Source organism: Lactuca saligna, chromosome 4 (assembly GCF_052625555.1).
Source record: "Lactuca saligna cultivar CGN05327 chromosome 4, ASM5262555v1, whole genome shotgun sequence".
In the NCBI taxonomy this organism is placed as follows: Eukaryota; Viridiplantae; Streptophyta; class Magnoliopsida; order Asterales; family Asteraceae; genus Lactuca; species Lactuca saligna.
This window is the reverse complement of record NC_136420.1, coordinates 260,728,005-260,749,918: the sequence shown is the minus strand read 5'-3', so window position 1 is coordinate 260,749,918 and position 21,914 is coordinate 260,728,005. Positions and strand designations below refer to the sequence as shown.

Here is a 21,914-nt window from a genome sequence, read left to right as displayed (position 1 = left end):
TATATATATATATATATATATAAGAGCATCCACAATGAAAGTAGTATAAAAGTTGAATGAGTTACCGATTAGGATTGAATAGGAGTTGAATGGAATGTAGGTGATGACATGGAGTAAAGTTGAATGAAGTGAGTTGAATGATCATTGAATAATTCAATAGAAGGAATAAACTGATGATTAGGATTGAATTAGAGTTTAATAGGTTGTGAGTGTTGTTGTATAGGTGTTAAATGGATGATGCGACAATCCATAGAACTCTATAGAGTTCAATGGATTGTGGATTCCCTAAGCACAATGCAAACTATACTAACTTAACTATATATATATATATATATATATATATATATATATATATATATATATATATATAGAGAGAGAGAGAGAGAGAGAGAGATTAAGCATAACATAAAAAAACGAGAAAAGCGAAACGATCAACACGGATACACATCAATGATTGTTAAATGAGGCATTATTCATCCCTTAGCTAAATAAGATTTATCTAACCCGCCCTATAATCATTAAATATTAAGTGAACGGGAAATATATGTATAGATTTATATGGGGCAGACATGCCCACCTATGGTTACTAGCTACAACCTTGAAGATTAAGTCACAACAGACATAACTTTCCAAACCATGGTGACTTCTGATGAAGCATCGATTCCGGGAAAGCAACTTCCTAGATCGATTATAAGAACCCATTGTAACATTGTTAGCCTAAAACTAACTAAAACTATTAATAGGAGTAATCTTAAGAAGTAGCAAACTTGTAACAAACTCATGGATACGAGTTCATGATATTAAGAATTAATATAATGTACAACCATACAAAAACACATTAAAACATATAAACTTATGAATTTAGTAACATTATGTTGACCTTTCAAAATCACATGTATTCTCATGAGAATAAGTATTGGAAGTGACGAGCGTATCCTTGAGAGAGCAGTTAGAAGTATTTATGTCATGATGGTTTATTTTACATTTATCTTGTACGTATACCTTGAAAATTATGTAACCTTATCATTATAATAAATAAAAAGTAATATTTATGTGTTAAGATTTGGTGAGTTGCTCTATATATGTGGTATGTGATCCAACATTCTAACGTCGCACAGCCCAACGTTTCCATCGTCGGTCAAGGTGTGACAACCAACCAACATTTTCATCCTGTACATAGATTGATTTAGGAATAAGTGAAATATAAGAAACATAATTCTGATTAGAATTATCGAAGTTAGTCAGAAATTGACCTCCTTTCACTTGGTCTTTGGACCCATTTCTACTTCCATTGTCTCCACTGTTTCCAACACCATTGTTGCCAAGATTCACTCGACAATCACACTTGCAATGTCCCACTTTGAAGCACCTCCAAAAAACCAGATTTTTTTGGAGTTATTTAGGACATATTCTTGCTTAAGTTTGTCATGTCCTTTGTTGTTTGGATTTTTTGGTTTGATTTCAACCACATGGATCGAGGGCTTTCTAGATTCAACTTTTCCTTTGTTTTTTTCATTTCTTGAGCACGAAGAGATTCTTCAATGCGCAAATGACTAACAAGTTGAACCAAAGACAATTTGTCCTTTAGATGCTTCAAGTTATGTTTGAAGTTTTTCTATAATGGTGGAAGTTTGTCAATCACACATGACACATCAATGGTTTCATCCATTTTCATTTTGTGCAGTTTGAATTGACCCAAAATGCGAAGGAGTTTGTTGTATTGTTCCATGATAGATCTTAAATCAACCATTTTATAGTTATTAAAATCATTGACCAAGAACTTCTTGTTGGAAGCATCCTTATCCATGCATTTTGATTCAAGAGTGTCCCATAACTCCTTTTCACTTTTAGTATCACTATAGGTATCAAATAAAGAATCAACCATACCATTCAAAATGTGACCTTTGCATATGTAGTCATTGTTGTTCCACTTGCTCATCTTCCTGGTTTCTTCCAATGTCTCGTTCTCCGCCACTTCTTTCCATGAAGTACTCAATAGATACGCAGCCTTCAGTGTGGTCAGCATGAACAACATCTTCTTTTGCCAATGCCTAAAATCATTGCCTTCAAACTTGTCCACTTTTGTGAACTTTGTGGTCAACTCGCGGATTGATTCAGCCATCTTCACCAGACGAGAATATCAGTTCGATTATTGGGTGAATATAAGTAGGGTGATGGTAGAGAACCAGATTCCTAATGGATCGTGTAAGGTCACTTTCCTAACTGATATTTCCACCCTACAGGTTACAGGAAATTCAGTTTTGGATAATCCAAACGGACACTTGTGTATCTAGGCATAGAAACACAAGCCAAATCGCCAGAGAGTTCTGAGCTTGTCTAAGAAAAGAAGGGCCATGAAGAGTCCTTAACGACTCAAAAGGGAGACATATATATACATGACAAATTTGAGTTTCTATCTTCTAAATTAGTTTAAAGAATCACGAAATTAATGGTTTAATCATTGGTTTCCAAAACTGACAAGATTTGTCAATCTTACCATAATCACCCATTAGAATTCGGATTTTTTATAATTTGGCTCTGCCCTTAGACCCCGCTAGGAGCCCTGTAAGGGGGTGTGGCCCCCTTGACCCCTATTATTTTGTCGTATCGGTTTATAAATCGATCGTACACATGCATGCATTCCACATTCACCAAACATATAATATATAGTACAAACAATAAGCCCCTAAACTAAAATGTTAGTTCCAATTACCCAAAATGTCTTGTGATACTAAAATCACCAACAATTGATATTTATGGTGTTAGTTAAGTTGCATAAATTGTACATATACAAACACAAAGTGTTTCTCTTCTTATAAATACATCTCTAACTTGTTCGTTGTGTTGCTTTTATGGATAATTTGATTTAATTTTTTACCCATTTGGATTCACTGTCAATAAACACGATCCAAATTGATTTATCCTAAAATACAATAAAATCAACATTTTTTCTTTCACCACATACATTTTAAACTCTCATGACTTTTCAATTTCTTTCTATTAATGATTATAAATAGGTTAATTATTTTAAAATAAATTCAAAACCTAAAATGTAATAATAAATTAACTTCACTTCAATATTAGAATAACATATTTTTACTTCTGGTTATAAAATTATGCATTCAACTATTAACATATTATAATTAACATATTAGTTTAGATATGTTCTTACCTATGAACCATTATCATTTTAATGTTACAGCTTTTTTATAGTTTGTATAAAATACTTAAATTTTTAATTTATATATAACGGTAAAATGTTAACTTAAATTTAAATTACTGTTGAATATTAAAAGTTATAAGTTTAGATATGTTGTTATGTATCAACCAATTGTCTTTTTAATAGTTTTATAAAATATTTAAATTGTTAATTTAAATATAACATTAAAATATTAACTTAAATCGAGATTTCAATTGAATATTAAAAGTCACAACTTGTAGTATTAAATGCAAAACCTTATTATAATCTCACATTAACTAAAAAGATATCCTAAAGCTATTTTTATAATCATTAAGAGTTTCTCATTCAATAGCTTAAAAGTAACTTACAACAATAGTTAAGTCACATTATGTAAAAAGTTATATTGTTATCTTTAAAAACAAAAACAATGTTTGATCTTTTAAATAATTACAATGATAAAAATTAAAATGTGAAACATATATATATATATATATATATATATATATATATATATATATATATATATATATATATATATATTGAATATACATTACAGCCCCACCTAAACTTAGGTACTAAACCTAATGAAAATACATTGTTTTACTATATAAAGATTGCGATTAGGGGATTCACGATTAACACATGAAAATGTAGATTCATAATTGACGCAATAATTTTGATAACGAAGCAAGAACATTGATTATCTTCGACTTTCGTGATAATGAAAAACAATAATGTGCACTGGGATGAAGTAATAAACGATAATAGAGGAAATAAAACAAAGATGATAAAACGATAATGGAGGAAAGAAAAGTTACTGGGGACGATATATTTACCAAGTGAAAACCAAACCGAATTTAATTACTAAGTTAAAACGACATATTTTAGAGGTTTGGTACCTAAGCTTAGGCGAGGTTGTAATGTATATTCTCTATCCCCTATATATATATATATATATATATATATATATATATATATATATATATATATATATATATATATATATATATATATAATCATAACAAAAATTATAAATAACATTAAACCAATTATTATATTTTTTTTGAAGATAAATACAAATATATATTAAAATACTCTTAAATTATTCTATTTATATCCACATTGTGAGACTTGAGATTATGGAGATTATATTGTTTTAAAAGATGTATATATTATTATATAATCCAAAATAATCAATATTTTATATCAATTTAATATAAGAAATAGTTAACTATCATTATTATAACTAAAAGAATATATATATATATATATATATATATATATATATATATATATATATATATTTTAACTATATAATTATCTTCTACACAACTCACCGATATTCGCCATCGATACCATTTTAAGATGCTTTGAGTCTTGTTTTAGAGAAAGAATAGGAAATAAAATTTACTTTTCTGCAACTATTTACTTTTCAAGTAAAGCAGAATTAACTAATTACCCTTGATATCCTTCTTGTCATATAATTCCCATGAACATGTCAACTCAAAGACCCGTTTTTTTTTTTTTTTAACGACGGAAATGTAGAAAAATATCAAAAAGGGGTTAAGTTGGTTCTGATAACATCGGTTCGTGAAAACAGATGTCACCTTACGTCCACGAATTCATAATCTTCGGGTGTTTCCATTTAAACACAAAAATTTCACTGAAATTTTTAAAGAACGTAAACCTGATGTTGGAGGCTTGGAGCAGCTGAAGATGATGGACATCCAAATCAAACCCAAATGGAAAACGAATCAAACCATAGAATCCTATACCTGTATAGGAGTTAGAGATGAAAATCCAAATGAAACAAAAATAGAATCCAATTCATACCCAAATCGAACTCTAGCTCTGCTCAAATCCGAAATGAAACCCTAGTTTCATCTTTCTTCAACACACAGAGGCAAACGATGGTGGTAGTGTAAGTGTAGCTGTGTTCGTAGCAGTGGTGCGTGTGTTTGTCGCATCATTTTTAGATCTAGGGATCACCTTCTTCTGTCGATGTCCTCCGTTTTTTGCCCACATCTTTGTATGGAATTTGAAGCAGATAGAGATAAATGGTATCAGAAGGTGTCTATGTTGAGGTGGTGAGAAATAGAGGAGGTGTCGCAATGAGAGCAAGCTGAAGAGAAAACAGATAAAGGTGAAGAGAACACGTGGGTTGCAGATGGCAGAGATTCCCAAATGGAATTAAACACTGTTCATCAACCCGTTAATAAATCATCTGCCTCTCAAATCTTCTTCAACTGAAGGAGTCCTTTTGTTCTTTCGACTCAACACATAATCATCTGCTATCTGATTCCATCATGGAGGAAGCTAACAGTGAGTCTCTCTCATCTGATCTTTCAATCTTCGATTTCACACGAAATTATCGTTTTCTACTTCACTTTTTTTGTGATTTAGTGTAATGGTTGTCAAGTCTGTATTTGGTGATTGTCAAACAGTTGCAGAGGACAAAGACAACAAATTCTTGATGAAAGCTGTTAAAGAAGCTTATAAAGCAGTAGAATCTGGAGATGGAGACCCATTTGGTGCAGTGGTTGTTTGCAAAGATGAGATTGTTGTGAGTTGTCATAACATGATTTCAAAACACACGGATCCAACTGCTCATGCAGAAGTTATAGCAATAAGAGAGGTTAGTTATAAATTTTTAATGCTTCAAATTGATAATTGATAATTTCCCTTTATGTTTTTAATCATTCCACTTTTTTCAGGCGTGTAAAAAGCTGAACCAAATCAAGCTCTCTGATTGTGAAATGTACGCCTCTTGTGAGCCTTGCGCTATGTGCTTTGCAGCCATTCATTATTCAAAATTTAAGGTTCAGTTTCACTTTTTTTTTCCTACTCTATTCAACAAAGTAGTTGCACAAAATAGTTTCAATGGCTAAATCATAAATTTGCAAACTATTTTTATGTAATAATTATTTGTTCTTTTCATCTTTTTTGTGGATTCAGAGGTTGGTATATGGGGCTAAAGTTGAAGCAGCCATTGCAGTTGGGATCGACGCCTTGATTTCAGATGCATTAAGAGGAACCGGATCTTTTCAGAAGGTTGAACTCGAGATAAAAAAAGCTGATGGTGATGCAGCTGTTATTGCAGAACAAGTTTTTGAAAATACTAAAGCCAAGTTCATTTGTTGATAACACCATATGCGTATGTTCTAATGAGCTAATTTGAAATTCATAAAGGTGTAGCATGTTACATATATGTTTTTTAAATTTGGTAGAAAATTACAAGTTGGTTACTATTATCAGTAAAAAATAAAGTATGATGGCTAATAGAACAATACTAGGGATAAAACTTGTAAATCTTTCAATATACGAAAGGTAAGGGGCAGAAATTGTTGTTGTCTAAATTTAAGGGCAGAAATTGTTTAAATTTAAGGGATGGATGGAAAGTGGTAACATGCGAAAGTCTTTGGACAAAACATGACTGACATAAAAAAATAAAAAAGTTTTGTGGCAAAATTCGAAATAAAAAAACTTGTAGCCAAAATCTAAAATAAAAAACTCTTAGTGGCAAAAATGTGAAACGCAAAAATTATATTATTCCTAAGCCCTTGTAGCCAAAATCTAAAATAAAAAACTTTTTAAGGCAAAAATGTGAAACGTAGAAACTTCAAGTTTGAAAAGATCACTCCAATACTTATTATGGTTGATCTTATTCTCAAGAGCTCTTCAATTAAGTATGAAATCAATATCGATGATGAGTATATGTTTCTTGTTTCTGACATCGAATTTTTATGGAAAGAAAACAGAGAGAAACAGATACAATGTGATTAACATTATACTTTGCCAATAAGACAAAACAAGATATTGGAAAGATAAATCAAAAACCGAGTAAAGAGAGTAAGAAACAACTATTGTTAACCTTTAAGTAAGGTCAAATCTTTCTAAAGCTCCACCTAGATAACATATGCCAAAATCTAAAAACCTACAAAAATACAAATACACTTCCGAAACACAAACATAAGACCAAATTACACCACATGAAACGATGAAACTAGACATTATCTTTATTCGTTTTTTAGTTTATTGAATGAAAAGGAGTGACGTGAAGAAAGCGGATAAATAATCTCATAAAGATTTTTCAAAAAGCCTCGATCATAAATGTTGTTTTTAACGATGTTTATGTCCTCAAGATGTGATTTTCTAAAGAAGGATTTCCATTTGCTTTGTGGAGGCTTTATCTCTTGGCTAGAAAGCTCATCTAAACTAGCTTTTAGAGCTTCTGCACTTGCCTTCGCTTCTTCCACTTTCCTTTGCCAACTTAAATAATCTTGCCATTTGAATGTCTGCACCCATTAAGATATCACATCAACTCTTGTTTTTCACTTAATGGAGAAACAACTTAATCTCATAAGCTATACATATATGTGTGTGTGTGTGTGTGTCTTTTTACCTCATTGGTGGTAGTATTGCTAAGACAAAGGCTTGCATGATACCCAAAGAAACCAGATAGAAGAAGAGAAACTATTGCCAAAAATACCATTACAAGTATCTGAGTGTTGTAAGAGTTCACCAACCACTGTCAAAAACAAACAAAAATTTGTCACGTTAAAAAAAATGATTATTTTGATGCTAAATTATCAACGTGTAAACATAAATTATAAAGTATTGAAATCGAGAAGTAACCTGAACAACATGTGGAGTTAGACTCCTGAATGAATTTTCAATGCCATAATATGCTGTAATTACAACACAAAATATGCATCTAAAACATAAGATTGAAAATTTGAAATATGAACATGAAATGAATAAATATATTATATGGAGATAGATAAAAGGCACCTGTTAAAATATATACAACTTCTAGTTCCTTCAATCTTCCAGCAAGAACTAAGCCAATTGCAACTGTTCCATATACACAAAGAAAGAAATGCCTACAAATTGAAACAAATTATTTTTCTATTTTACGTAAAAAAAAAATACTTTAATGGCCTTAAGTTCACTAAAAATGATATTTTATCATTTTAACTCACCAGAACAGAAACATCACAAAGTAAAGCGTGTTTTTCTCCCCTATGCAATTATTCTGAAACAATGAGAAAAATGATTAATTTAGTATTTTTCTTCTTTATCGTTGGAAAATAAGTTTTTTAATTTTTTATCAGATGAAAGTAAAAAAAAAGTCAAACCATCCATCCACAGTGATGGTCAAACCGAGCAACACATCGGTCACATATGCTGCAATGCTTCGACCTAGCAGGCCTAAGTAACAAAGAAACAAATGAAAAATAAAAAATTCAAATACTTTTTAAGTATCTTCATCTATTCTATTAAAAAAAAATGTGGGAAATAGGAATAAGAAATGTACATACTTTAAAATTTTGCAAGTGGAACATTCTTTCTCTGAATAAATTATGTTGTCATAAGGATATAAAGAAAGATATTGTGATACATTCTCTGAATTGATAGTTCCTGGATCAGAGAAACTAGCCAATAGAAAAAGTAAAATGCCTACACCAACAGCCAACATGCTTGTGTATCTGCAAACAATATATGAAGGGCAAAAAAGTAAAATATGATTTATAGAAGATGAAGGTGAAAAAGGAAAAACATATTTAAAATGAATTTATACCTGTGATATCCTGCGATATAATGACCAGGAATATAATTAAAAGTTGTGTACACTATCAAATAATAAGTACCCCCAACTATTGCTAAATACATTGCCTACATTACAAAAAATGAAAATTAGAGTAGAATACAAAATTGAATTGTTGGAAGAAATTGAATGATTGAAGTAAAACAAGAATGATTACGAATTGGAACCCTAGTTGATGCAAATTTGTTAGGGGAAAAACCTGTAAGATGGGGTTAGGTCGATCACAGCAGTAGTACTGAGCAAGGTGAAGTGCATTGGTGCCTCTAGATCCAAACACATACTCAATGAATCGTCTGTATCATAATAATAGATGCACAAAATGAATAACAAAATCAACCATTCAGTTGCTCCATTTTGTTCATATGAAATTGAAGAAAAATCGAAAGTAGAGTATAGAATTGCATAACATTCGACAAGTAACTGTTGTAAGTTTGGGAGTTGTGAAATTGACTAAGAAAAGTAATATAATCTCTCCCTCTTCTCTCTCTCTCGCATGGTTTATTGGATGAATTCTTCAATGGCGGATCGATATTAAGACAGAATCATGAAATCTTTCAATTGGTTTAAGGAAATTTTACAGAAAAAAAGTAAAGTTTTTGATTGACTAAATAGTCGATCGAAATCACGAAACTCGCTGAAGCAAAAAATAAAAAATAGGGTTAGAGGAAGTTACCGGAAGTAATCAAAAGCGCCGAAGGTAAGGAAGTTGTGAATGCGTTGGATGAAAGTGCCTTGAAAAATTGGCCACTGACCGCATAGAAAAGATACGACGACCAACAGCGTTACCAGTCCATGGCAAACCAGAAGCCATTGTACGGCCATTATCTGGAACTATGAGAGATGAAGATGATGAAAGGGGAAGTAGGAGAGTGGAGGGGGTGAGGAGAATCGGAGAAGAAGGGGTTAAATGTGATGATCTAAATTGGTTTGACTTTGAGCAAGTAAAAGAATTCATTGTTGCTTCAAACCCAAAAATGTAGACGGCTCTAGATATACATTACATGGGTGATACAAATATAAATTTAGGGATATTTAAACAAAAATAATATGACCATTAAAAGTGTATGTATATTTCCATTTTATCAGATTTTTCTGGATTCCGGACTTTAGAAAAATATTATTTTCTTTTCATTTCACGTTCTAAATGTTTAAGAGTGTGTTAATATACAAACTGGGGATCTTATAAAATATATATATATAATGGTATAAAAAGTTGGTATAATAATAATAATAATAGTAATAATACAAAGTAATATCAACGGATTTGACATGATTGTTGATATATCTTTTTACCGATAATATTTTTTATTTTATTAGTTACACGAACTTTCTTGTCTTTTATAGTATCTTCAACCATTTTTTTTTTCTTTTTCTTCTATAGCATCCTTCTTTCATTTATTTCCACATTAGCAATATAAAAAGACAAATTTACCCAATTATATTACATATGAATGAATAAAATGATAGCAATAGATTAAAAAACAATCAAATAAAAAAATAACATTTTATTTAAGAACTAATTTTATGAGATTAAGACATCGTTTTTTAATCGTTTTTCACTTGAAGTTAAAAAAGTTTGATTTTAAACCTCAAATTTATATGAAAACTTTGAGCTTTAAGCTTTAATCGTAATTTGATCGATCAGGTCAATTTCATATAAAAGATTAACCAAAGATAAAAAAAAATTTGAGTCAATATGCATCTGTTAAAAGAGAAACATGATTATTTTTAGGTTGATATGTATCCGGAAAAAGAACATAAAGAAGTAATATGACATGAGTTTTTTTGAGAAATGTTTGTTGTAGTATTTTTTTAAATAATAATAGACATGCATTTAAAATGAAAGATGATTTGTACTCAACAATTTTTCTTCATACATAACAATTGATGTTTTAAAATGTTGTATTGTACAACTCTATAATACATAAATTGTTGTGTATGGTAAAAAAATTGTTGTGTACGAATCACTTCCCATTCAAAATAGACAGTAAAAGCCAACAAAAAAATATTTGGATAAACTTCCTATTATGTCTGTTAACTCGTTTCTGATAGGTTTTGGTCATAAGACATCTTATATGCTCATACAAACCCTAATGTTTGGATCTAGGTTTCTCTATTGTACATGCTTAATTGTTATAGAGTAATAATAATCCTAATTCCTCCTTGAATTGACTTTGGAATGCTTAGAGTCACAAGTGTCACTCCTCTAATGGCTTACAAACACCAAGAGCAAATGGAGAAGGTATAAAGAGAGAGGAGAGTGGTTAGAATTCATCCTTAGGACTTCTTGGGAAGGGATACACGAATTCATGAGCCAAGGGGTGTTTATATAGGTGTAGAGATAGGGTTTCAATCATTATCCTTATCTAGTTGCTTATCCACAAAGCAACCCATAAGATAATCCTTGAATCCTTATCATAGTCGAATTCTAAGGCCTTATCACCTTAAATTCGTCCATCCTAATAATAAGATAATCCTTACCTTATTTTGTAACTATCACATAATTACAAATCAACCCCTCTAGTTTAATTAATTACACTTGATCACAAAATTAATTCCTAATTAATTATTGACCAATATAATTAAACAAATATGATTTCTCATTTAATATATTATTCTTATAACATATTAATAAATCATAATAACCTTTCTCTCTTTATTTATTTTTCCAATCAAGTTGCTTTGGTGAAGGCAACCCAAAAGGACCATGCACCATCGGGTCAAGTACATACCAAAATAGTTATGGACTTAGACACTAATCCAACAGTCTCCCACTTGGATAAGTCTAATAACTATTATGCGTATGACTTCAGATCCTGATCTGCAATCGTAGCTTTCCAAAGCCGCTGTCAACTCTGATCCTATCAGATACGCGCGCCCTTAGATAAGGGATCATATATTCCTCCATTCTAGATATCATATGAGATATGATTTCTAATCATTCTCTTTGTACTACTTCTCGATTTCTGATTTATGACGACTGACTAATTGAACAAATCAAATTAGCCCTAGCCCGGCCGAGCATTTACGTTTGTCATCACTAAACCATCGAGGGGCCCAAAAGATATCACTTTTATTCTTTGAATAAAAGGAACGGATAAACTTTGATACAATGCTTGCTTGCACTCACTAACCAAATCACACACAACAATATGTTTTATAACACCAAGTTACTAGTACGTTTACATATTATCAATGTGCAACCGATTAGCAAGATACAACTCACACATCTCGGTTTCAAGAATATAAGATGTTATCGTCTCACCAATCACTCGTGATAAAATTCATGGAGTGATCCAAGTGAGCGTGGGTTTAATCCAATGCTCAAATCATATTCATAAGCACTCATGAACATTGCAGCAAACATTTGCTTATGTCTAATACTCTTCTAGACAATCCACACACCAATTCACGATAGTCTTCATTCATATCTACTTCCAACATATGAATGACTGTGGCCCGTTCGAATAATTCGATTATTCTTAATAAACTCAATTATTCTGGAAGTCAAAACATGCAAGGTGAAACACAAGAATAATACTAATCCCATATGGCCTCAAACCTTTGAGTATAAATAAAACGCCTTTTATTTATCACCATATTGATTACTCATTATTTGTCGTTTCGGGTAATCAACTTCTTACTTGAATTCCAACACTTGTCCCATGCTCCTAGCATGCACACAATGTTTACCTATGGTTCTTACTTTTGTGAAATAGATCACATTGAACACATTTCCAATCATTCTCATTTCACAACTCCAAATCCTTTTCATAAGTTTAAGAATATCAAATTCTTGCCACTTATAGAATATGCTAGATTCTAACATTTTATGCAATGATTCTTTCGTAATGTCACTGCACCAAAGTCATAAAGACTATTGCCAATGAAATTACAAAGTCCTTTAACGGAGATTGTTATAAGACAATTCCTTAGATATGATGTCTCTCACTCAAAGTACATTTCTTTGACCATCCTCTTGCATAAAAGTTTCTAATCTAGTCATAAATTTTCAATATTTACTTCCCAATATGGACACGCTTCCATATTTTCCATATGACAACTTATTCTTAATAGAATCTTATCTATTCATAATAATGTCAATATGGTCCATCCAATACCATTCTTCCAACTACTCAAGAGCAACCAATCCTCGTCGAACTTTGGATTGTTCTTTGATAGTTGTTTAATTATTTTAGTCAAAACCGATTCTAGTCCCTTTTCCCTCTAAATGCGCTAGACATTTGGAAAATTTAAGAATGGTCAAACATTAAATCATTTGCAATCGATCCTATACCCGAAGCGTATGGGACACGATGCACAATGTTTTATTTGCTATGTTCTTAAAATTCGAATTGTGAAAAGGAATTTCGTAATCATAATCGAAAATTTAAGAGCACACTATGTACTTTTGACTAAATTTATTAACATTTCTCAACCTAAGCCTTTAGATTTGAAATGAAGCATAATATTCTCTCCCTTAATTATAGCAAAACAACTATTCCATCCTTACAACTTTGCAAAGAATGACTCTTGTTTTCTATAATTAATATTGCCAACTTGCAATACTTTCCTTAATAATCATACAATCATAACATTTATGCTCCCACTATCATGATGATTATTATAAAACATAACACTTATGCTCCCACTAGCTTCGACATGTATTCATAAACATCTTAACTTTCAGAAAAACAATACTTATTGAATTTCTTAAGTTCATGTTTCTAATACTTAGTGCTTTGATAATCTTTTATCAAGGCTTCTTGAACTTATACACCTTTGCCTTAGATAGTTCATATGTGTGTCTTAAACAATTGAGACTAATTGCCAAACCTCACAATTCAAATCATGGAAAGGGATACCGTAACCATAATTGAATTCGAGAATGCAACTTTACAATCACTATCTTCTTAAAATCTTTCTTAGTGGAAGCATTTCCTCGCAATCATTTTCATGAAGGAGGAAATCTTATGACACTTAGATTTAAAGCGGTGTATTCGTTCCTATCCATGTGAATTTGTTAAAACCAAAGTTTACGAAAAATTCAAATTCATATGGACCGAACTTTCTTAATCTTGATTTCTTGCCTTATGGTAGCACAGCTGCCCACCATGTCTTCCAAGTAGTTAAGCAGCTCACCTTTTCCTATCAATGTACCTTCCATTGATTAAGGTGCTTTGCCTTTTATGCGTTCAAAATGAGAACTCATAGGACTCACATGCATAATGAACTCAATTGGAACAGCACAGAATCAAAATATTGTCGACACGATAGGTTGTAAACCTCAACTCGTGTGCTAGTGATGATCGATAAGGTTTATTTGATTTGTTCTTGAAACCTTTCCAGACCATTAAGACTCCCACTGACTCCTTGACATATAAGATTCTTTTGTTAATAAACATTTCTTGACAAACAAATATTCAAGAGTTAGTGTAGTTTTTATCAAAACACTTCATAAATTGGTCCTAGTCGGTCTTTGTCTTATTCAAGACATCACAACTTTCCACATTTGATGAATGTTATAAACCTTTAATACTTTTCACTCATTGTCACAATCTTAACTTTAAGACTTGTTATTGGAACGAAGTATGATGGACTTCTTGATTTAACCATTTCTTCAATCCTTGATTCCTCTTCTTAAACATACAATTGTACTAAGACTCACTCAGAGGATCAATTGAGATATGGTTCTTAATCATTAAGACCCATTATAAATCATAAAAGCTACTCTCCCTTCTTCTTAGAATGGAGAAACTTTTATCTTTCTGCCTACTTGATTCTTCTTATTCGTTCTACTATTGATCTAAACATTTTCAATCAATTTAGAATTACACTTAATCATATTTACTAAACCTTTAGTAAATCATGACGAATGTCTTTGTTACTCTTATGGTGGACTTTGATCAACACGCAACTTTGTGTACTTGATCTCATAGTCCTTCACTTGACACTTTGTCAATGAATTAGTCTAATTTCCAAAATATGAAATTTCTCATTCATCGTGCAACCAAGTTGCATGATTCCAAGTTTCTGTCCAATTGAAACTTTGGGCGATGAAAAACTCTCCCTATTTGGTAAATTCTCGACATTTCCATAAATAACATAACTAAGAATCATATCCATTTGTTGTAGAAATATGTAAACATCAATTTTCATAACGATTTCATTGCAAGGAAGTAAACAAATAAATAAATAAGTCAAACAAAAATTATTTTATTTATAAAAGCAGCGGAAAAACATTTGTACTTACAATGCAAAATCTATTGAAAACTATGTAAAAGAAAATTTCTAACAACTCTATCATAACTATCTAAGCTCAAAATCCAATCTTCAAGTCCATGCGATCGAGATCCATCTCTTGTGATTAGATTCATCTTGCTCTCTTATCAAGCTTCCTTTCTTTTCACCGATCCTTCAAAACATTCAAATGCAATCTTATCACATCATGTATTAAGAATCAATGAATAGGAACTTAACGGAGTTAGATAGTGGATTTTACCTGAAGCGTAGTCATACTTTTGACTCTCCCATCACTTAGATATCTTAGGTAAATAGGGTAACTTCGTCTCCAATGCCCTTCTCTTGGCAATAAAAGCAAATTGACTCTTTTGGAACAACACATGGAACTACTTTAGACATCGCCTTTCTCTTATGATCAAACTTTTCGAACATTGCATGTCTTTCATCGCCATTGTCTATATCCATAGAGGTCTTGAAGGCAGATTCACCAATCAACTTTGCTTTTCTATTGCGCCAAACCATTGCTGATTTAGCAGCAATAAGCATATAGGTGAGATCAATAAGGTTCACGTCATGGTTCATCATATAGTACTCTTTTACGAACTCACTATACGAGTTAGGAAGTGACTGAAGAACCCAATCAACAGCCATCTCTTCAACGACAACGGATCCCATCATTCTTAACCTATCAATGTGTGACTTCATCCCTAAGACGTGTGCACACACCGACTTTCCTTCTTTATGTTTACTTGCCAAAAGGGCTTGAGTGATATTGAACCTTTCAATTTTACAATCTTGTGGGTTAGGGAGAATAGAGGAGGAGGAGGAAGTGAAGCATGATTTCTTGTTCCTCGATCGAATCGTGGAATATCATCTTCATGTGGAATGCTTGTTCCACGGGATTTGGGAAGACCATAGTTGTCTAACTTTGACATCTACAAAACGGGAGAAAACAAATTCAAGTTAGTTGATCGATTGAGTCCTTAGTAAATCACCCAAATAAGATACTAAGGCTAGGACCCAACACAATACGCTACAACCTTGAAAAGGGATGCCGTAATCTAGTTGCAGAATATTTGAAGGTAAGTGAATGACGATTCACTAATTTCCACCATGCAAAACGAAAAAGAAATTTAAGTTTTAAATCTATGAAAACTCCTAGATCCTTTGAGATTCATTGAACATTCAATGGCATGTTTAAATCTCGATATGCCCCTCTTGTTTGTGACTGGGATGTCGAGGATCACAAAGCGGGTGTGAATAACCATGCAAACTTACATGGTGCCCTCACATGTTACAATCACCTATTCGATGTGTCGGTAAACCACACACGCTCCACCGAACTATGACAAACATTGAGTCACCCTTTGCTACCTTTCCTTAGAACCATTTAGTGTGCCGGTAAACCACACACGCTCCACTAACGTCTTCGCAAGGGCAAAAAGTGTAATTTCATGGAATTGCATCAATTTACTTTTGCCTAAGTAACTAAGATTGGGAATTTGAAAAACATTTAGTTACTTTGTATTTCATTATACTTATAATGGAAGGTTTCATCCTATCCTACCCGTTCGGCTAACGACCCTCAACTAGTCAAGAGTGCGGTGGGTAAGAGTGGATACCCATTCAATCGCCATATTATAGGCAATTTCCTTAAACACCCCTTATAGACCAGCTTCGTGAATGAGGCCTACTAACGGTAAGACTGACTTTTACTCATACATATATATAATGTTAGACTTTTAATGTTATATATAGTATACGGTGCATTTTTACACTTTTAAAATATTAGGTGGTTAACTTTAATAATTACACTTTTAATTCAATTAAATGGTTAACCTTGACTTTTATGGATTTATTAAGTCTCTTTTAATTATACTCCTTAATTAATTAATAAAACCATAAGGGTGTATTTGAACTTTTCAAAACATTACTATGGTTTTAGAATTTAACATTCCTAATTAACTTTTAATCAACTTTTAAATTCCAAAACTTGAGGGCAAGTTTTGAAACATTTCAAAAACATTAGGGTTTCAATTATTTAAATTTCAAAACAACAAAACCTTTGGGTTCAAATTTAAACTCTAAAACCTAAAGGGTAAAATATGAAACTTTTCATAACAACAAGGATCAAATAATAAATAATCTCAACTAACATTTAATTACATAATTATCCATATTTGATTTGTTTAATGATTTCTTGCAAAACAATTTATCAATTTACTCAAAATAATTAATCAATTATCTTATAAGGAAACAATTATCTTATTAATTGATAAATATCTTCAATTAGATCAAAAATATAGTCAAATATATCATATAATCGGATTAATATTGATCTAACATGATAAGGTAACTATCTATATGCAAAAACAGCAAGAAATCCCGAGATAAGCACTATCTGACGAGTTGACTCGTCGAGTCAAGCCTGGACTTGTCGAGTCACCCTGGACTCGGCGAGTTCAGCTATGGACTCGGCGAGTCCAGCCTCTAGAACACCAAAAATCGAATTTTTCAGATGTACAATGCATCAATACAATTGAAACCATCCTAGTCTCTGATACCACTGATGGGTTTTGGTCATAAGACATCCTATGTGCTCATACAAACCCTAATGCTTGGATCTAGGTTTCTCTATTGTATATGCTTGATTGTTATAGAGTAATAACAATCCTAATTCCTCCTTGAATTGACTTTGGAATGCTTAGAGTCACAAGTGTCACTCCTCTAATGGCTTACAAACACCAAGAGCAAATGGAGAAGGTATAAAGAGAGAGGAGAGTGGTTAGAATTCGTCCTTAGGACTTCTTGGGAAGGGATACACGAATTCATGAGCCAAGGGGTGTTTATATAGGTGTAGAGATAGGGTTTCAGTCATTATCCTTATCTAGTTGCTTATCCACAAAGCAACCCATAAGATAATCCTTGAATCCTTATCATAGTCGAATTCTAAGGCCTTATCACCTTAAATTCGTCCATCCTAATAATAAGATAATCCTTACCTTATTTTGTAACTATCACATAATTACAAATCAGCCCCTCTAGTTTAATTAATTACACTTGATCACAAAATTAATTCCTAATTAATTATTGACCAATATTAATTAAACAAATATGATTTCTCCTTTAATATATTATTCTTATAACATATTAATAAATCATAATAACCTTTCTCTCTTTATTTATTTCTCCAATCAAGTTGCTTTGGTGAAGGCAACCCAAAAGGACCATGCACCATCAGGTCAAGTACATACCAAAATAGTTATGGACTTAGACACTAATCCAATAGTTTCAATATTAACCATTTATCGATCACATATTTATAGTTTATAATAGTTAAATTCTATTAATTGTCTTATTTATATTGTAACGTTTAAAATATCCAATTAATAATTAGGACCGAATAAATAATAAAGTTATTTTCTATGATTTTTTTACTTATAATTGGTTTCGTACGTATTTTTCTTCGTCATAAGAAATTCATTTATTTTATATTTTTCAATTTTATATAAGGCACTTCTTTATCGTAATTTCAAAACTTCGTGTGAGATTATTGAATACATACTTCCATAATCATCCTTATTATTTAATATATGAACTTATTATTTAAAATAAAAATTAGATAGTGTAAAAATAAATTCAACCAATAAAAATTAGTCATAAATAGATATCTATCAAGATATATTAACTATGAATAAATAAAAGAATTACAAATGAATTAAAACATAATCAAATAAAATCAAGTTCAAAACACATTGATACATAAATTTTTTAAAGAAAATTACATTCATCTTTGATAAGATACAACACCCAACAATCTACTTCATTTACTTCTTAGGCATTTCCTTTTCTACATCCAAATCTTATGAGTTCATATACATTTATTAACTTAGTTTTATAAAAAACAAACTTGGTTAATCTCCCTATCTAATAAAAAACTCTCTTTTTGGCCACTTGGCTTCTTCAAATTGTTTTTAACCTTAAACTTAAATTATCAATGTACCCTCATAATCGATTTAATTCGAATTCCTTTAAATAAAGACTGTACTCATTTGATATCCGTGATAGCCATAAATCTCAACAAATCACCTCTTTCCCATCACATTTGAACCCCCAATTCCTTCTATCATCTTTATCAAGATCGAACAAAATAAAATATCCCCGATATGGTTTCATATACATGAGTTATTACCGGCTCAGGTATGTTGCCCCTTGAGCGCTAAAGTTGAAATCCACCTGTTGTTGTTTGTAAGTTCTTTTTTCCATCACTAATGGTTAAATTCAAATTTTACAACTCAATTTTTTTTTTGTCCTCTTGATCGACTCATTGAAATCCGCTTGCTGTAACTACCACCTAATTTTAGGTAGTTTTGTAAGTTCTTTTCTCTATTTATTACTTCAGTTTGTATAAGGGATTTTGAATTATGGTTTCAAATTACCAGTTTACCCTTTTTTTTATTTATTCCTAAATTAAGCTTTGATTTGAATTCCTTTAAATCAGAAAAAAAAAAAATTATTGATTTCGATATTTACAGATTTTCACGTCACTGATTTATATGGTTATAAGCACCCCACTTTTTATCTGTCGAATTCTAGGGTTCCAGCAGGTCCAACTATGATTCCGGATTATTTCTATGGTACATGTTTTAGAAGAAGGAAACCCAGTTAGCCATTTGAAATCATAAAAGGTAAAACACCATACCTATTATTTCGTTTCTTCATCCACCAACACATAATATCTTCTCCCCATGGATAACCAATTCTATTCATTTGATGGACTATGATGCATGTGTATTTGATTGTATTTTGAAAAACATGGAAGAAAATAAGTTCTTTGTCATCAGATTCATCACCACCAGGTAGTTTCATTTACAATGCAGTGCTTTTGGAATTTAAATCTTTTGCCTATTAGACCATCCGTTATACTAACCACTAACCACTAAAAGTTTGGGATACTCACCACTATATTCCTCTTATTTTTTTATTTTTTAAAATACAAATAAATATTTTTTAATTAGTTAAAATGTAGAGAAAGATGGAAAAAAGGTAGAGATATAGAGAAAAATAAAGAGAGAAACGAGTTGATTGGTTGTGGTAGTCCGTGCTTCCCACCACAAATGACCACAACCACTAGCCACCACATGTAACATCCGGAATCCCAGATATATTATTTAATATTTATTTTTTTGAATTATGAGAAGGAACTCGGCGAGTTGATGCGTAGACTCGCCAAGTAGGGTCGTGATTTTTCATCCGGGTTCGCATTGGACTCGGCGAGTCCATGAGTGGACTCGGCGAGTCCACGTTGTTTAATGAAACCCTAAATCCTCCGGGGTTGGAGCCTATTTAAGGGTACTCTTAGCCTCCCATTGCGGCTACCAGTCCCTTGAGAGCACCCTTAGTGATCTATATCGTTTGGAAGGAAGGAGAAGCCTTTATTGATCTTTCTTCCCTTGGTTTGGCAAAAAGGAGGTGATCAAGAGAAAGAGGAGGCTGAAGGAGGTGTGGTTCAAGTGGTTTCAGAGTCCAGAGATTCCAACTTGAGGTATTCATTCGACCTTTCTTCAGTTTTGGTATTGAACCTAGAGATTAGGGTTTTCTAACCTCTTGTGAGGATGTTTATGTGGAGCAATTGGTCCCTTATCGAGTCTATGCTTTGGATCTGGACTCAAAGAGGTTTAGAGACTTCAATCCTGTATGCTTTATGGGTCCTTGAGGGGTGATTGGACTGAGGTTGCCATTTTTGGGACTAAATCGCCATTTAATGCCATTATGTATGTATATAAACATCAAGTTTCGAGCTTTATGTGATTATATTGATTGAAAAGGCCAGATCTATGGAATGGAGGAACAGATCTGACCTCAGGAGGTCAAAATAATCTGTGCATGGCATGTACTCGCCGAGTTGTTCTTGGGACTCGGCGAGTTGAGTCAAGGTAGCCCCGCGATTCATGCCTGGGGACTCGTCGAGTAGAGGGAGGGACTCGACATGTTAATTGGTACTAAGGAGTTAAGTGGAGAGAGGTGGACTCGCCGAGTTGCCCAAGTGGACTCGCTGAGTCGGGTCAAAGTTGACCGTTGACTTGGTTGACTTTTAGGGTTTGGGCAACAGCAATGCCTTTGAATCAGAAGATGGGTAAAATGGCCTTTTACCCTTCTGAGGATGTTAAGAAAGGTCAGAGTACAATCATATTTATGGGAATATTTTCCTTCTGTGTTTAGGCGGAGGCTAGATCGCATTCCTACCAAGTCAGTGAGTTACCGAGATATCAGAGGTGAGTCTTCTTACTATACTATACCCGGAAGGGTATTTATGTGTGACCGGAAGGTCGGATATGTTATGAGAAGTATGCATTGTATGTGATTAAGTTAACTGTTTGTATGTGCTATGTATGCTATGCTGGATGTGGGCCGGGAGGCGTTATGTTATGGGCCGGAAGGCATTGGGATGTGGACTGGAAGGTCAACGCTGGTAGGACCGGAAGGTTTACCAGGTTGGGACGTAAGTCCCCTGGGACACATGGACCGAAAGGTCATGGCCTGGAAGGGCGTATGTGCGTGTAAGTAGTATTTTGGGGAACTCACTAAGCATTTACGCTTACAGTTGTTGTGCTATGTGTTTCAGGTACTAGCGAGGACCGTGGGAAGGCGCCGGCGTGATCTGTACACACTGACGAAGGATTTATTTTATGATCTTGGGATTTGATATGTTTTGTATTATGATATGATACATTGGATTTTTATGGCTTGATTTGGTTGAAAACATGCTTTAAGAAATGAAAATTTTGTTTTGAAAATTTACGTCATTACAAATTGGTATCAGAGCCTTGGTTTGAGGGATTCGGGTGCACCTCCGGGCGTAACTGAACTCAAACCGAGGAT

General features: G+C 32.5%; 3 protein-coding genes across 3 annotated transcripts; 1 reads left to right on the top strand and 2 right to left on the bottom strand.

The window, feature by feature from the left end:
- Nucleotides 1-1,615: 1,615 nt before the first annotated feature.
- On the bottom strand, nt 1,616-2,122 carry LOC145040612 (uncharacterized). Its single transcript, XM_078988520.1, has one exon. It carries the CDS (start codon nt 2,120-2,122, stop codon nt 1,616-1,618), a length of 507 nt encoding a protein of 168 aa, XP_078844646.1.
- Nucleotides 2,123-4,718: 2,596 nt separating this feature from the next.
- Nucleotides 4,719-6,523, top strand: LOC145043538 (guanosine deaminase-like). The gene is made up of 4 exons (XM_078992225.1): nt 4,719-5,503; nt 5,626-5,816; nt 5,896-6,000; nt 6,137-6,523. The coding sequence occupies exons 1-4, from the start codon at nt 5,488-5,490 to the stop codon at nt 6,320-6,322; spliced, it is 498 nt and encodes a 165-aa protein (XP_078848351.1). The 5' UTR covers nt 4,719-5,487; the 3' UTR covers nt 6,323-6,523.
- A 474-nt stretch (nt 6,524-6,997) lies between these two features.
- LOC145043537 (DHHC-type zinc finger family protein) lies at nt 6,998-9,788 on the bottom strand. Its single transcript, XM_078992224.1, has 10 exons — nt 9,463-9,788; nt 8,989-9,082; nt 8,763-8,857; nt 8,503-8,670; nt 8,320-8,392; nt 8,164-8,216; nt 7,973-8,064; nt 7,817-7,869; nt 7,584-7,709; nt 6,998-7,476 (listed from the first exon to the last, which is right to left on the bottom strand). The coding sequence occupies exons 1-10, from the start codon at nt 9,609-9,611 to the stop codon at nt 7,198-7,200; spliced, it is 1,182 nt and encodes a 393-aa protein (XP_078848350.1). The 5' UTR covers nt 9,612-9,788; the 3' UTR covers nt 6,998-7,197.
- Nucleotides 9,789-21,914: the final 12,126 nt, after the last annotated feature.

Coding starts and splice junctions, on each gene's coding strand:
- LOC145043537 (XM_078992224.1), bottom strand. CDS start 9,611: ATGGCCGTACAATGGCTTCTGGTTTGCCATGGACTGGTAACGCTGTTG. Junction 8,858..8,988: donor GACCTAACCCCATCTTACAG/GTTTTTCCCCTA, acceptor TTTGTAATGTAG/GCAATGTATTTAGCAATAGT. Junction 8,671..8,762: donor TATATCGCAGGATATCACAG/GTATAAATTCAT, acceptor TATTGTTTGCAG/ATACACAAGCATGTTGGCTG.
- LOC145043538 (XM_078992225.1), top strand. Junction 5,817..5,895: donor AAGTTATAGCAATAAGAGAG/GTTAGTTATAAA, acceptor CACTTTTTTCAG/GCGTGTAAAAAGCTGAACCA. Junction 6,001..6,136: donor TTCATTATTCAAAATTTAAG/GTTCAGTTTCAC, acceptor TTGTGGATTCAG/AGGTTGGTATATGGGGCTAA.
- LOC145040612 (XM_078988520.1), bottom strand. CDS start 2,122: ATGGCTGAATCAATCCGCGAGTTGACCACAAAGTTCACAAAAGTGGAC.